At 38.1% G+C, this 17,005-nt stretch overlaps 6 protein-coding genes across 6 annotated transcripts; all 6 read left to right on the plus strand.

The window, feature by feature from the left end:
* Positions 1-4,736: 4,736 nt before the first annotated feature.
* Positions 4,737-5,902, plus strand: GCK72_021232 (uncharacterized protein; the record flags this gene model as incomplete). The annotated part of the gene is made up of 2 exons (XM_053734124.1): positions 4,737-4,816; positions 4,867-5,902. The coding sequence occupies 2 exons, from the start codon at positions 4,737-4,739 to the stop codon at positions 5,900-5,902; spliced, it is 1,116 nt and encodes a 371-aa protein (XP_053583037.1).
* A 571-nt stretch (positions 5,903-6,473) lies between these two features.
* On the plus strand, positions 6,474-7,639 carry GCK72_021233 (uncharacterized protein; the record flags this gene model as incomplete). The annotated part of the gene is made up of 5 exons (XM_003097946.2): positions 6,474-6,486; positions 6,534-6,633; positions 6,680-7,094; positions 7,139-7,277; positions 7,353-7,639. 5 exons carry the CDS (start codon positions 6,474-6,476, stop codon positions 7,637-7,639), a joined length of 954 nt encoding a protein of 317 aa, XP_003097994.2.
* A 1,083-nt stretch (positions 7,640-8,722) lies between these two features.
* On the plus strand, positions 8,723-10,406 carry GCK72_021234 (uncharacterized protein; the record flags this gene model as incomplete). Its single annotated transcript, XM_053734125.1, has 3 exons — positions 8,723-8,802; positions 8,853-9,826; positions 10,357-10,406. The coding sequence occupies 3 exons, from the start codon at positions 8,723-8,725 to the stop codon at positions 10,404-10,406; spliced, it is 1,104 nt and encodes a 367-aa protein (XP_053583038.1).
* Positions 10,407-11,944: 1,538 nt separating this feature from the next.
* On the plus strand, positions 11,945-13,116 carry GCK72_021235 (uncharacterized protein; the record flags this gene model as incomplete). Its single annotated transcript, XM_053734126.1, has 2 exons — positions 11,945-12,024; positions 12,075-13,116. 2 exons carry the CDS (start codon positions 11,945-11,947, stop codon positions 13,114-13,116), a joined length of 1,122 nt encoding a protein of 373 aa, XP_053583039.1.
* Positions 13,117-13,820: 704 nt separating this feature from the next.
* Positions 13,821-15,002, plus strand: GCK72_021236 (uncharacterized protein; the record flags this gene model as incomplete). The annotated part of the gene is made up of 2 exons (XM_003096368.2): positions 13,821-13,900; positions 13,949-15,002. 2 exons carry the CDS (start codon positions 13,821-13,823, stop codon positions 15,000-15,002), a joined length of 1,134 nt encoding a protein of 377 aa, XP_003096416.2.
* Positions 15,003-15,755: 753 nt separating this feature from the next.
* On the plus strand, positions 15,756-16,997 carry GCK72_021237 (uncharacterized protein; the record flags this gene model as incomplete). Its single annotated transcript, XM_003096367.2, has 2 exons — positions 15,756-15,835; positions 15,923-16,997. 2 exons carry the CDS (start codon positions 15,756-15,758, stop codon positions 16,995-16,997), a joined length of 1,155 nt encoding a protein of 384 aa, XP_003096415.2.
* Between the last annotated feature and the right edge of the window lie 8 nt (positions 16,998-17,005).

Raw genomic sequence — 17,005 nt, forward strand, 5'->3', positions numbered from 1 at the left:
CTTCACTCTTTAGAAAACGGCTCATAACTTTTTATGACGTGGATCAATCCAGAAACGGACAACACGTTTGGAATCATCTATTCTTCCCGAATCCAATAACATCAAAAAATCCTTCACGTCTTCACTTTTTAGAAAACGGCTCATAACTTTTTTTGACGTGGATCAATCCAGAAACGGACAACACGTTTGGAATCCTCTATTTTTCCCGAATCCAATAACATCAAAAAATCCTTCACGTCTTCACATTTTAAAAAACGGCTCATAACTTTTTATGACGTGGATCAATCCAGAAACGGACAACACGTTTGGAATCCTCTATTTTTCACGAATCCAGTGATATCAAAAAATCCTTCACGTCTTCACATTTTAGAAAACGGCTCATAACTTTTTATGACGTGGATCAATCCAGAAACGGACAACACGTTTGGAATCCTCTATTTTTCACGAATCCAGTGATATCAAAAAATCCTTCACGTCTTCACATTTTAGAAAACGGCTCATAACTTTTTATGACGTGGATAAATCCAGAAACGGACCACACGTTTGGAATCATCTATTTTTCCCGAATCCAATAACATCAAAAAATCCTTCACGTCTTCACTTTTTAGAAAACGGCTCATAACTTTTTATGACGTGGATCAATCCAGAAACGGACAACACGTTTGGAATCATCTATTCTTCCCGAATCCAATAACATCAAAAAATCCTTCACGTCTTCACTTTTTAGAAAACGGCTCATAACTTTTTTTGACGTGGATCAATCCAGAAACGGACAACACGTTTGGAATCCTCTATTTTTCCCGAATCCAATAACATCAAAAAATCCTTCACGTCTTCACATTTTAAAAAACGGCTCATAACTTTTTATGACGTGGATCAATCCAGAAACGGACAACACGTTTGGAATCATCTATTCTTCCCGAATCCAATAACATCAAAAAATCCTTCACGTCTTCACATTTTAAAAAACGGCTCATAACTTTTTATGACGTGGATCAATCCAGAAACGGACAACACGTTTGGAATCATCTATTCTTCCCGAATCCAATAACATCAAAAAATCCTTCACGTCTTCACATTTTAAAAAACGGCTCATAACTTTTTATGACGTGGATCAATCCAGAAACGGACAACACGTTTGGAATCCTCTATTTTTCCCGAATCCAATAACATCAAAAAATCCTTCACGTCTTCACATTTTAAAAAACGGCTCATAACTTTTTATGACGTGGATCAATCCAGAAACGGACAACACGTTTGGAATCCTCTATTTTTCACGAATCCAGTGATATCAAAAAATCCTTCACGTCTTCACATTTTAGAAAACGGCTCATAACTTTTTATGACGTGGATCAATCCAGAAACGGACAACACGTTTGGAATCCTCTATTTTTCACGAATCCAGTGATATCAAAAAATCCTTCACGTCTTCACATTTTAGAAAACGGCTCATAACTTTTTATGACGTGGATAAATCCAGAAACGGACCACACGTTTGGAATCATCTATTTTTCCCGAATCCAATAACATCAAAAAATCCTTCACGTCTTCACTTTTTAGAAAACGGCTCATAACTTTTTATGACGTGGATCAATCCAGAAACGGACAACACGTTTGGAATCATCTATTCTTCCCGAATCCAATAACATCAAAAAATCCTTCACGTCTTCACTTTTTAGAAAACGGCTCATAACTTTTTTTGACGTGGATCAATCCAGAAACGGACAACACGTTTGGAATCCTCTATTTTTCCCGAATCCAATAACATCAAAAAATCCTTCACGTCTTCACATTTTAAAAAACGGCTCATAACTTTTTATGACGTGGATCAATCCAGAAACGGACAACACGTTTGGAATCCTCTATTTTTCCCGAATCCAATAACATCAAAAAATCCTTCACGTCTTCACATTTTAAAAAACGGCTCATAACTTTTTATGACGTGGATCAATCCAGAAACGGACAACACGTTTGGAATCATCTATTCTTCCCGAATCCAATAACATCAAAAAATCCTTCACGTCTTCACATTTTAAAAAACGGCTCATAACTTTTTATGACGTGGATCAATCCAGAAACGGACAACACGTTTGGAATCCTCTATTTTTCCCGAATCCAATAACATCAAAAAATCCTTCACGTCTTCACATTTTAAAAAACGGCTCATAACTTTTTATGACGTGGATCAATCCAGAAACGGACAACACGTTTGGAATCCTCTATTTTTCCCGAATCCAATAACATCAAAAAATCCTTCACGTCTTCACATTTTAAAAAACGGCTCATAACTTTTTATGACGTGGATCAATCCAGAAACGGACAACACGTTTGGAATCCTCTATTTTTCCCGAATCCAATATGAATAGGAATGGCGGTAGAATCGGCGACAGACAAACAAACATACATCCGTTTGCGTTTGTTCATAGTAAAGATATTTTTTTCCACAATCTTTTAGAAAGTTCATACAAAAAAAAAACAAAAACAAAATATGAATCAGGTGGATTCGAACCACCACCCTGCTGATGCTCACCCCCGCCCTCAACCACTCACAGGTAGTTGGCCAGCGACGAAATACGGACCATATACGCGTCCGCGCCGGACTCAAAAAGAAGTAGCTAAGGACGATATGTGTGCGTCATATACGGTCCGTTTCGAGTCCGCGCGCCGAAAAAGTTGCTCCTCTCCCTCCCACCGCCAGCCCCCTCCCTACTTTTGTTTCCCGGTTGAGATCGTCATTTAACAAGGAAGATTAGTGATAAAATTACTATTTTATTAAAAGACAGATAGAAGGAACATTAAAAATGATAAAAATAAGAAGAAAACGCAGCAAATTAGACTTAGAAATCAGAAGTTTGTCCGGCATTCATATCCTTGAAATCCATCGAATACCATTTGTCGTAGAAGCAGTTTTCAGTCGTTGACTTCTGTTTTCCCTTCGTATTTCTGAAAAGAAAATCAATTAATTGCGGAATAAAATATAATTGTTCAGTTAACTTACTTTCGAAAATGGGTTTCTCTCTCCGGAAAAATACAGTGTTGTGCTTGGGAAGTGGCCAATTTTATCGAATTACCTCACTGAAAGTATTTTATTTTTAATAGAAAATGCTGAATACTATTACAAACCTTTGAGAAAAGCGATGAATTGATTCCATATTAGCTGCCGCTGCTGCTTCTCTTTTTGGGATCATCGGACTGACTGAAAACACAATATTTTTCTGATCATTCACAGTAAAATGAGAGAATTTTTCACGAAAAATTTAATTAAGAGAAATTTCAATAGAGAAAAACATAAAGAAAAGCGAAACTTTCGAAAAAATAGGGAAAGAAACGTAAACGCTCCATAAATGATTAAAAAATTATCGTTATCCGAGAGAAGTCCGAGAGCTTCGGAAGAGCTACTGCATGCCGCGGCCGCGGCCAGCGCGCCCATATACGGTCCGCGCGCGGACGCCTGCCGCCCACTTCCACCTCTTTTCCCGAAGTCCACGCTGCGTCCATATACAGTCCGCAGCGGACCAAATTTCCGCTGCGGACTCTATGTGGACGGAAAATGGGACTGAATCCGCATGCGGTCCGCACGCCAACTACCTGTGCTGCGCCACCGATGCACGAAAAGTCGTTCTCATGGTGAGCGTAGAAAAGAGAGGCGCTTCTCGCAGCTGTACAATGACACATACAGTGACAAAATGGTCAGTGTATTCGAAAAAAATGTCAGTGGAGATTCAGGTTTCTCCACAGAATCGTCCGGCTTGAATATTTTTTGATCGGACTTTTTGGTTCCATTAGATCTCCAAAAGTTTAGATCGGTGTCAAAAATTCAGAGCGATTCAGTGAATCCAGTTCCCAGGACAGCAAATGGAAAAAATCCACCCCATGACCGAAAATCCACGAAAGCCACAAAATCCGGTTTCCTGAAAGTTTTACCAGCTAAAAGTATATTGAATTTTACATGGTTCGATAGAGATTTTTTTTCTACACATTTCCTTTTTTATGGATCTTGAAATTTCTCAAAACTGAGCGAGTTACAACCGGTGAAAGAAATGAGCGGGAATTTCGGGGTACTGTAGTTTGTTTGATTTTTTCGGCAAATCAACAGCCGTAGCGGGCAGGGGGTGTCTTAAATCACAATTCTAACGCGATCAGATGATTCCCCGTCTCATTTTGCATCTACATACCAAAATTCAAGAAAATCTGTCTAATAGAACTCGAGATTTAAGAAGGAAAGTAAAAAAAATCGGAAATTTTCAGAAAGTTCAATATTTTCACTTTTCTCTCTGTAATTTTTTTTTGAAAAGAGGTATCAAAATAATTATTTTTGCTCCGCTTAGCCCTGTTTTTTCTCTACGTAGTCATATAAAAATCTTATATTTACACCCAAAACTAAGCCCACAACAAAAATCAAAAGTCTAAAAAACATTTAAAAACCAAAACTTTTCAAGCCAAAATGAAATGACTTTCACTCTACGGCTCATAGCTCGGCCGCAAATGATGGAATCACCACCAAATTTTCCAGGAATGACGGGACGACGATTTTCAAATTATCAAAAAAAGAATTTTGTGAAAAGCTCAAAAACGGGCAAAGTTATTAGCGATGCAAAAAGGGGACAATTTGGTCCCTCTGCGGCAAAAAATTTTGACAGATGCGCCTTTAAGATTTGCCACCCTCATACCTAGTGGGGTTAGAAGAAGAGGTGTGCAGATTCCTCCTCATTTGTGTTTCCACTCCTTCTACCAAGATGACGACTGAATTTCCTCTTCTCCGTTTACCGTACCTCGTACTTATGCCTGTCTTGGAACAAATGGAGTTTATGGAAAGGTGAGTGAAGACTTATATGATTTCTGTTTCCAAAGCGCTTTCATTCTCAGAATTGCACTCTCTCTTCTCTCCAAACGATCCCGAATGTTTTTGAAACTTATCGAAATGAAGAGTAAATATATCAATTTGATACTGATGGATAATAGAATCGAGATGGGAGTGTGTTGTGATAACAATCAAGAGTGGAGACTGTTACATTATATAGATGAATATCCACAAAGAAACTTTGTATATCGAGATGAAATATTAATTTCATGGTGCCCCGGTAGTCCACTTAAAGTGGACTATGTCATTTCAATTATGGACGTCATGCATTGCAAGTCAATCAATCAGTTTATAGTCGAAGACATTTCTGAACACGATAGTATCCCAATCGTTGCAAAACTTCCAAAAATTGATGAAGTCGTTGTTGAATACGATTTGTGCTCTAACGTCCTTTCTGATGAAGCATTACTTCAAAAAGAAAGAATACTTCTCAAAATTCTAAAATCTGTTTTGCCAGTGTCTTCTGCAGTCACTGTTTCCTATCGCTTTCAAAACCGCAACCACCTCCTAGAAATTCTCAAAGGGAATTTTGACGCCGTGATTTTGAAACATTTTGACAAGTTGATTACTCTCAATGATTTGTGCATTACGAACACTAAGGTACTTGAGCTTCATAAGGTAACGCTTGAAATAAGAGACCTGAATCGCTATTTCAAGTTGTGGACAAAGAAAATATGTAATGATCGACTGGAATACTTGGAAGTGAGAACATACAGCAATACCAGTATGGATCTACTTTTGGACGGACTTAACGCTGTTCCAGTTCCAATTGAAACAAAGAGAGAGTTTCGGGTATTGGGAAACGTAAAAGAGATGCGTTGGGATGAAGAGATTACCGCCGAATTTGATATAAAGAGAGCCGACGGGAGAACTGCAACAATCAGATTTGGAAAATCCGATGTAGATAACTACATTCACTTCTACGTTTGGCCAGAATCTACTAATCATACAATTAATCTTGAGCCAAATCAGTTTTCACTTTCTCTGTTTTCTACTATTTGCAATTCATGTGTTGAACTTTTTGAACGAACGTTTTTATGATTTCTTTTTTCTTGTATATATTTTTTTCGACAAGTTTCGACAGGAACCCTGATTATGATGTGCTTATCACTTGTTTGTATTTTCTGACTGTTTTGTTAGCCTGTTCTTTTATTAACTTATTGATTTAACAAATCTCTGAAATGAAGATTCGAGGGTGTTATCTTTGTTTTTCAGCTACAAATCATAAGTTGCGTTCGTGCGGGCAATCTCTCCTATGCAAGAGAGCGTAGTGGCATGATGAGAGCGAATACCGCTTCGCGCGACCGCGACGCGGCTAAGAAACTCCGGGAAGATAGTTTTAGTTCATATGGGTTTTGAAAATCGTAGTTTTCAAACGTCCCACTGTCATCTTCTTAAAACATTTAATGTAAAAACACATGTGGAGTCTGTCCGCATTTTATTATCATTTCCAAAAACTAGAATCGAAAAAGTTCAAACGTGAACTCAAGCGTCGTAGCCCCGTCAGCCTTATTTTCCAATTAGCCACGTAATTCACTCAATCGTGACGTTCTCTACAAAAAATCATTACGCCACATTTCGATAGATTCATTTCAAACTTTGCTTTCACAGCATGAGCGACAAATGTGAGTTTCTGATTGAATAGAATAATATGAATTCGCTTACATTTCAGATTCGACCAATGGAATTCATACTTTCGAAGATGTTGTTGCTCATTTAGCACAAAGGCAACATCAGACACATTCCTTAGGTCGAATCGGTGGTTTTGAATGGTTAGTGTAAGTCCACTCAACGGGAAAAATAAGAAATTATGTTTAGGAAGTTAGGGTTGGGCAAATACACTGACACATCATTCCGCTCCTCTCTCTTTTGCGAAAATGACAATTCAAAAGTTGAGGTTAGAATCCGTTATTATCTCAAAGTGAAGAATTCGAATGAGATTCTCCAAGAAAAGTTCAAGCAAGAAACCTTGACGAATCTGAAGCATGATGAGTTTGCGACTAGCAAACCCATTCCTCTTTTAGAGGTTTTGAATCTTAAAAATGGATGGTTGAATGATGAGAAATGTACAGTAGAATATGGAATTCAAGTCGAATCTATTCAAGGAGACGATGGAATTCGGAAGTTTAATTTTTACGAGGAATTGTTCGATTCCAAACAGAAACAGAATATGATTAGTTTTTGCCAAGAGAAAGATTCAAATAACAAGAGATATTTGCATTGTCATAAGCAGGTTGGTTGGTAAGAGTAACTTAAAAATATTAGAATGATTTTCAGATTTTGGGCCATAACTGTCCACATTACTCTGATAATACTAGTGAACATCATCCCACACTGATTCCGGATCATACTGCCGGGTTTGATGATTCCGAAATGTGTTTGCAATTTGCTCATGGAGTTCGAATAGATGTGTCAAGTGAGTGGACTGCATTGCATCTTCCCATAAGTTAGGGTTAGAAGTTAGATAAGCATCTACGATAATGAATTTCAGCTTATGTGCTGTTCGAGATGAATAGAGTTGCTCAAAGCCTATATTTGACAAATGCTTCTTATTTCATCGAGGAACAAATTATCTGGAAAGAATACAAGGATGACTTGTTTATTCAGCTCGCAATCAAAGATGATCTATCTCGTTTTCTGGCGGTTCTTCTGAAAAAAGTGACTCCAGAAAACGCCTTAAAAATAATTCGTTCGACATTTAATGAGGGAGATATTGATAATGCATCGATGGAAATTAAAAAGATGATTGTGGCGAAGGTGCTCTACGGGAGATTTTGAACTTTTTGGCGGTAACGGAATGGTTTTTTTTCGAAAAGAATAAATGAAAATTTTATATTACGACCGAATTATTGAAAAAAGCAGACGTATCAGCGAGAAATCTGCAGTTCAAAAATAAAATGGTTTTCACGGAGCAAATGTGCCAATTTCATAACATTTATTGATTTTTCAGGCTTTTGTATTTTTGAAAGCAAGACCAACACATACGGAACAACATAACACGTGATTTTAAATAGCCTATGAAGGCTATATTCGCATCTAGGCTACCGTTACCGATGTCGCTTGTCAGGAGATATTTATTTTCCCTAGAGCATACTTTAGCATTTCGGTCAACGCTCATTTCTGCATCTTTTTAAAGTTGTATGCTTGGATTTCGTTGAAAATATGTTCCAGAAAGTTTTAATTTCTATTCATCATGATAAAGCTTTTTTGAAGAACTATGTATTTGGCAGTGCAGACTAGAAAGGATTCTGTGTTCCAATATCCATTTACCGTAAAAACTGTATAAGAGCGACACCTTTAGTAGAACGACACCTCTAATAGAACGACACCCATCTATATTCAGGATTCATGAATATGAGTATCCCAGTGTATTTTCTTGGTTCTGATTTGAAACAGCGTAAATAGTAACCTCTAGATCAACAAATAGAACTTTCAAAAAAGTTTTTCCGTTTAAGTTTAATGAGTTTTTAAAACCACTAAATTGTTCTGAAAAGCAGTTGAAAAATAGAGCGACATGTCGCTCTAATACAGTTTTTACGGTATATTTTTACCATTCCGGTACTGGTTTCCGGTGGAAAATGTTCATTCCGGGTAATCAATTTTTGTTCGTAAGATAGTGTACAATAGGGGTTAGAACGCGACGCAGCTCTCTGGGAAGATTAACACTAAGGGCATCTCTAGTGTTTGCTTCATCTGAATGCAACACAAACAGCAAACACTAGAGATGCCCTCCATGCAATTCTCAATCTTCCCAGAGTCCCGCGTCGCGGTCGTGCGTCGCGGTCTCCCCCTTTCTGTACCATGCATACATTCCTCATTCATTGATTCCTCCTCATTTGTATTTTCACTCCTTCTACCGAGATGACGACTCCATTTCCTCTTCTCCGTCTTCCGTACCCTGTGCTTATGCTGGCCCTGGAACAAATGCCGTTTATAGAAAGGTGAGTAGAAACGTATATGATTTTTGTAGCCCTCACTTTTCCTTTTTCAGATTCTCGTTGTCCATTCTCTCCAAACAAGTCAGAATTTTCTTGAAACTTCTCAAAATGAAGTGTAAGCAAATCAATTTAAAACACGAATATGGCGCTATCAGGATGGAAGTGTTATTTGATAACCTGGTGGAAAAATTCAGACTAGAAATGTTTACGAGTGGCTATGTAGAATTCAAATACCGAGAGGATGCATTGTTATGTAACACTTCGGGAGTACCTCCAATGAACTATGCAATTTCAATTATGGATGTCATGCATTGCAAGTCGATTCATCAGTTTAGAATCGTTGAAATACCTGAACGAAATATTCTTCCTCTTCTTGTAAACCTCCCTAAAATTTATGAAGTCGTAGTTGATGAAACTTACAACAGCTCTTCTCCAGACTCACTGCTTCAAAAAATGTTGAACATCGTTTTGCCAGTATCTTCTGCAGTAACTATTTCTGCTTTCGTCGTAAAACCCAAATACCTCCGAGAAATTCTCAAAGGAAATTTAGACTCAGTGACTGTTGGAAATCATAGAGTTGGAAACACGGCAAATTACGGTTTAAGGTTTTCACTTAACGCTTTGAGAATCACAAACGCTAAGGCGCTTGATCTTTATAACGTTATTCTTAACAGTAAAGACATGAATCGCTTTTTCAAACTGTGGATGAAGAAAAAATGTGATCCTCGACTAGAATACTTGAGAGCAAGAAAATACCGAGATGGCAATGAAGATCGCCTTTTGAAAGGACTCAACGCTGTTGGAATGCCAATTAGAACAGATAGAACTTTCCGGGTTTTGGGTAACGTAGAACAGCTGCGTTCGGATGAGGAGACTACCACCGAATTTGATATAACAAGGGTCGACGGGAGACAAGCAACAATCAGATTTGGAGAATCCGATGAATATAACTTTATTGATTTCTACGTTTGGCCAGAATCTCCTAATGATACAACAGATTTTGAGCCTGATCAGTCTTCATTAACGGGTATAATTTCTTCGTTTTTTACTTGTTTCGATTCATGTGTTAAACATTTTAAATGACTGTTTTTTGCTTATGAACGCTTCTTCATATTCTGCAACTGCTGTTTTAGTTGGAGCCAAAGAAGGGATATATCTATAACTTGTTGCTGTCTGTTTTGTTACCCTATTATTGTGTTAGTTCATAAAACTTCTAAAATAAAATGTCACTTGCCAGACGTGTCATCTTCGATGGACAAATAGTGGTCTAATTAGTGTTCGCTTTTTAATCATATAAGACAGGCCAAATTTCAAAATTTCAAAATTTCAAAAAAAAAAGTTAAGGCGTTCAGTGGTGAAAACGTGATTTTCTCACAGAAATCTTCAAATCACGTGTTTTCTGAATTATTATAAAATAATTCTCTTAATTTTTGCACCGCTATTTTATTTATTGAAATAGTGAGAGAAATGGTTTTTTGTTCGATTAAATTAAATTAATTTCATTTTTATTTCGATTGAAACTATAATTACGTGACCTTCAACATTTCATTTATTCAGAACACATCCACAGAATAGTCTCCAGACACGGTCTCCTAGAACGATTTTAGGGGCAGATGACGTCATCAATCGTGGAATGTCACGAAAAATGAAAAATTTCTAAAAATTCACACGTGAGGGAGTTCTTGAACGGGGAATGAAGTGGTAATCCATTTTCTCGAGAACCAGGGCAAATCTCGAAAAACTGTCACACAGTTTTGTTCGAAACCGTGGTATGAACCCACTTATATTTTTTTGTGTTTTTCTGTTGGGTAACTTTTGAGTTATCTTTTGTTGAAAAATCAACTGAAAACACTCAACTTTTCAATAACTTTGAAATATCTGACCTCATTTTGCATATATCAAAAATCCATTCACACAACTTTTTTCCTATGTTCATTGGCTACCATTTGCACTTATTCATTACGTGTTTGTTTCTAAACTAACCGAGTTATGTCATTTTATGCTTTGGCATTATTTTTTTGTCAGAACTGGAGTTGATGACATAACTCGGTTAGTTTAGAAACAAACACGTAATGAATAAGTGCAAATGGTAGCCAATGAACATAGGAAAAAAGTTGTGTGAATGGATTTTTGATATATGCAAAATGAGGTCAGATATTTCAAAGTTATTGAAAAGTTGAGTGTTTTCAGTTGATTTTTCAACAACAGATAACTCAAAAGTTACCCAACAGAAAAACACAAAAAAATATAAGTGGGTTCATACCACGGTTTCGAACAAAACTGTGTGACAGTTTTTCGAGATTTGCCCTGGTTCTCGAGAAAATGGATTACCACTTCATTCCCCGTTCAAGAACTCCCTCACGTGTGAATTTTTAGAAATTTTTCATTTTTCGTGACATTCCACGATTGATGACGTCATCTGCCCCTAAAATCGTTCTAGGAGACCGTGCCAGAGGAGAAAATGTGAACAGAAATGAGACAATAAATAAAATCACAGAAAAGACTCAAGGGGTCAATTCTGTTGAAAATTTCAAAAAAGAGATGACGTTTAAAAAAACGTTAAGAACAGCAACAAATCAGAATTTCAAATTATGGAACAGTTTGTTTCTACATTTGGCCACTTGGGCAGAAGAACTCTTAATTCATACGTTTATTTTTTTTGGTTTCTACTTTGTACAATTTGAACATTTCAAGTAAAAATTACTGTTTTTATTTTTGACTTCCTATTTACATTTGCTGACTGTCTTGTCCGTTATTACTTAATACAGCACATACTTTCACAGTCAGTGAATAAATGTTTCTCAGCTCATCCCACTCTACTGACAATGTTGGGACTTGTCTAGATTGAATGGCAGAAAATTTTTCATCTGAAATCAAGACATTACGCGCAAGTTATTTTGTCAATTTGAGTTCTTAATAGTAGACGCAGAATCATTTATAAGTGCTGCGTCGGGGCCGTGCATCGCGGTTTCACCCCTACTGCACGGCTCGTGAGAATAGAAACACAAAATGCAGAATAGTCACAATAGATGACTTTGATGTTTACATTCCCAGAGTGCTGCGTCGCGGTCGTGCGTAGCGGTCTCCCCACTGTGCCAGTCATCATTGATTCCTCCTCATTTGTATTTCCTCTTCTTCTACCAAGATGACGACTGCATTTCCTCTTCTCCGTCTTCCGTACCTTGTACTTATGTCTGTCTTGGAACAAATGGCACTTCTGGATAGGTGAGCGAATACTTACATCATTTCTGTTTCTATTACGCTTCCTTTTTCAGAATTGCACTTTTGATTCTCTCCAAACGAGCCAGAATGTTCTTGAAACTTCTCAAAATGAAGTGTGAGCATATCAATTTCAGACTGCAGGGGGACAGAGTCGTGATGATAGTGTTTTTTGACAATAGTGAAGAATTGAAAGTGGATATGTATGTCAATGAACATCCACAAATAAGTTTGCATTATAACTATTCCATCGCTTGGTGGCCTGGTCCACTATCTCCAATGGACTACGTCCTGTCGATTATGGACGTCACTCACTGCAACTCGATTAAGCAGCTCACAGTCGGTAGAGTATCTGAATACGACACTCTTCCACTCCTCGCAAAACTTCCAAAGATTAATGAAGTCATTGTTGAGGATTTCACTATGTACAGCTTACCTCCGGACTCACTTCTTCAAGAAGCTTTGAGAATAGTTTTGCCAGTGTCTTCAGCAGTCACTTTTTCCGCTTATGCCAATACACCCAAATGCCTTCGAGAAATTTTCAAAGGGAATCTTGACGCGGTGACTGTAAGAAAATATATGTTTGACTTCATGCCAAATCGCGCCATACAGTTATCTTTCAACGATTTGAGGACAACAAACGCTAAAATGCTCTCGCTTCCTTGCACTGTCTTCAAAGTAAAAAACCTAAACCGCTATTTCAAGTTGTGGAAGAAGAAGAAATGTAATCCTCGACTGGAATACTTGGAAGTGGCGACAGGGAGATGGGTTGAATATATAAAAATAAAGCCACTTCTGAAAGGACTCAACGCTGTTCAAATGCCCATTAGAACAGATAGAACATTCCGGGTTTTGGGGAATATAAAACAATTCAATTCGGATGACTCGAATGAGGAGATTACTAGTGAGTTTGATATAACAAGAACCGACGGGAGACGAGCAACAATCAGAATTTCTTATTATGGAACCATTTGTTTCTACGTTTGGCCAGAATCTACTAATGAGACAACGAATATTGAGCCAAATCAGTCATCATTCACGCGTGTATTTTCTCGAGTTTCTACTTTTTACAATTCATGTGTTGAACGGTTCAAATAACTGTTTTTGCTTCTAAATGCTTTTTCATTTTTACTTTCAAATGACGAAATATATCTATCTCTTGTATAGTATTTTCAGACTCATTTTTTCCCGTTTTTTGCTTATTTTGTTGCTTCGTCAAATTTCTGATTAATACTGTCTACTTGCTGATTATATTTTTATTTGTTCCGATTTTTCACGACAACCGAAATTGTAATAAACAATTACTAATTTAAGTGGCAAGGGTGCTTTTACCAGACGTGTCATCCTCATTGTACAGGTATCGGCAGTGGTCTAATCATAGTGTTTGGCCGTACAGGGCGATCTGTTGACTCAACTCTAACCGGAAATGCATTAGACCCAACCTTTCTTCATAAATAGACTATGACTCCTTTTCCCATTTCTCCACTGTTCTCCTCCCCGACCAAGTCCATAGCCTCGTCATCGTAACACAATATTGGGGAGGCAAACACTAGAAAACGCCCTCCATGTTGATCTTAACCGAGTGCAGCGGTGAGGACTCCCCCAACTGTACCTGGTATAACGGGGTGAGACCCCGACGTAGCACAGTGGGAAGATTAACACGGTTCTATCCATTCTCCATTGTTCTCCTCCCCAACCTTCCCAGAGTGCTGCGTCGCGGTCGTACGTCGCGGTCTCAACCCTTATACACATTCCTCATTCATTGATTCCTCCTCATTTGTATTCCCTCTCCTTCTACCGAGATGACGACTTCATTTCCTCTTCTTCGTCTTCCGTACCTTGTACTCATGCCTATCTTGGAACAAATGGCACTTCTGGATAGGTGAGTGAGAACTTATATTATTCGTGTATCCTCTACGTTTTTTCTCAGAATCGCACTCTCGGTTCTCTCGAAGCGAGCCAGAAAGTTTGTGAAACTACTCAAAATGAAATGTAACCATATCAATTTGAGATTGGAGGATAATAGAGTCGAGATGAAAATGCTTTTTGATAATAGTGAAGAATTGAAAGTGTATATGTACATCTATAAATATAAAGTCGATTTGAGATATGGAAAGAATTACTTTGAACGAATTATCTCTTGGCGGCCCGGTACCCTAACTCCAATGGACTACGTCCTTCCGATTATGGACATCACTCACTGCAAATCGATTAAAACATTGACATTCCCAAAAGAATCGGAACGCACTCCTGAATACGACGCTCTTATCCCACTCCTCATAAAGCTTCCAAAAATAGATGAACTCATTGTTGAGCACATCACTTCATACGTTTTTTCTCCGGACTCACCGTTTCGAGACGTTTTGAAAATCGTTTTTCCAGTATCTTCTGCAATTAACGTTTACCATAACGTCCAAAAACCCAAATACACCCGAGAAATTTTCAAAGGGAATTTTGACGCCGTTAGTGTGAGTCTCTATGGAAGTTACATCGCAACGTTTCCTCTCAATGATTGGAGATTTACGAATGCTAAGACACTTAAGCTTGATTGCTCAGGCTTCAAAGTAGAAGACCTAAACCAATATTTCAAGTTGTGGATGAAGAAAAAGTGTAATCCTAAATTAGAATATTTGCAAGTGGCGACAAGAAGAGAGCTAAGCATTGAAGAAATGAATCTCCTTTTAAAAGGACTCAACGCTGTTCAAATGCCCATTAGAACGGATAGAACATTCCGGGTGTTGGGGAATATAAAACAGTTCAATTCGAATGACTCGAAAGAGGAGATTATTAGTGAGTTTGATATAACAAGAGCCGACGGGAGACGAGCAACAATCAGAATTTCAAATCGTCGAACCTTTTGTTTCTACGTTTGGCCAGAATCTACTGATGAGACAACGAATCTTGAGGCAAATCAGTCTTCATTCACGCGTGTATTTTCTCGGGTTTCCACTTTTTACAATTCATGTGTTGAACGGTTCAAATAACTGTTTTTGCTTCTAAATGCTTTTTATTTTTTATTTTCGACTGTCGTTTTTTTGGAAACCATTACCGAAATATCTCTATCACTTTTTCTGTATTTGCCTACTCATCTGTTTCCCCTGTTCTTGTGTTAATTTGTTACTTTTTCGAATTTTTGTAATAAAGTGTCACTTGCGAAACGTCTTCTTTTTTGATGTACAGATATCCGTAGTAGTATGATCATAGTGTTTGGCTATACATCTCATGCGTTGCCTGTCGTGCTTGCCGAGAATTCCATTAACTTTTTCACGGAATAGAATGAATGTTTTTTCTTTCGCAGTTGTCGTAACTTCAAGAGGAGAACATTCTGAACATTTCCTTTTTTAACAATACAAACGAGGTCGTACAGAATGAGTAATACCGTTTTGCGGACGCGGTATCCCCCGATTCCACCTGGCGTCGATTCGTCAGTCATCTGTACCCTATGTCTCCCTGAAGTTTTTTGTCTTCCCAGTGCGTACTTTAGCCGCATCGCGTTTGTGCTGTGCGGTCTATCCTCCTATAGTGCCCCTATTGATTCTTCATCCACCTCTCGCCCTCATTAATTTGTATCAACACTCATTGGAGTAGCAAACACGAGAGATGCCCTCCGTGTAGCTGTTGACATTCACAGGTTGCAGCGTCGCGGTCGTGCGTTGCGGTCTCACCCCTATTGTACCACACACAGTTCCCTCATTCATTGATTTCTCCTCATTTGTATTTCCTCTCGCTATATTGAGATGACGACTCCATTTCCTCTTCTCCGTCTTCCGTACCTTGTGCTTATGCCTGTCTTGGAACAAATGGAATTTTTGGAAAGGTGAGTGAGAACTAATATTAATGTTTTTATTATGCGAGCGTCCTCTGCACAGAGAAGCTTGAATTGATGATAAGTCTTCTTTTTCAGAATTGCACTCTCGGTTCTCTCCAAACGTGCCAGAATGCTTTTGAAACTTCTTAAAATGAAGGGTAAGTATATCAATTTATATCTGACGGATAACAAAATCAAGATTGGAGTGTTGTTTGACAATGGTGAACAATTGAGAATGGATATCTCAATGATCAGTTATCAAGAAGTTTCAATGATCGTATATTATCAAAACTCGAAGAATGAACAATGTTACATTCAACGGTGGCATGGTACACTACCTCCAATGGACTACGTCCTTCCGATCATGGACGTCACTCAGTGCGGGTTGGTTAAGCAAGTAATATTCCCAAAAGTATCTGAAAACGAGCCTGGATACGACACTACTATCTCACTCCTCACAAAGCTTTCAAAGATTGATGTAGTCGGTGTGGTGGACTTCACTTCGAACAGTTTTTATTGTGACTCAAGGCTTCAAAACGTTTTGAAAATCGTTTTTCCAGTAACTTCTGCAGTTATCATTCCTTACCACGCACTAGAACCTGAAGAACTCCGAGAAATTATCAGAGGGAATTATGACTCCGTGACTGTGAGAAAATATAGTGCTGACTACATGCCAAATCGCGATATGAAGTTTTCTCTTAACGATTTGAAGATGACAAACGTTAGGTCACTCGAGATTGCCGGCCCAGCTTTTGAAGTGGAAGACCTAAACCGCTTTTTCAAGTTGTGGAAGAAGAAAGAATGTAATCCTCGATTGGAATATTTGCAAGTGGCGACAAGGGGATGGGAAAGGAGCAAACTAATAAAACGCATTCTGAAAGGACTCAAAGTTGGTCTATATTGTTGCTTTAGTGCAGATCAATCATTCCTGGTATTGGGGGATATAAAACAGTTTATTTCGGAGATTGAGGATGAGTGGCTTACTTGGGAAACTGAAATAACAAGATCGGACGGGAGAGAAGCAACAATCGGAATTGGATCTCATGGAACGGTTTGTTTCAAAGTTTGGCCAGAATCTACAACAAATCGTGAGCCCAATCAGTCATCATTCACGCGTGTATTTTCTCGGGTTTCTACTTTTTACAATTCATGTGTTGATCGTTTCAAATAACTGTTTTT

Source organism: Caenorhabditis remanei, chromosome V, assembly GCF_010183535.1.
Source record: "Caenorhabditis remanei strain PX506 chromosome V, whole genome shotgun sequence".
Taxonomy (NCBI): Eukaryota; Metazoa; Nematoda; class Chromadorea; order Rhabditida; family Rhabditidae; genus Caenorhabditis; species Caenorhabditis remanei.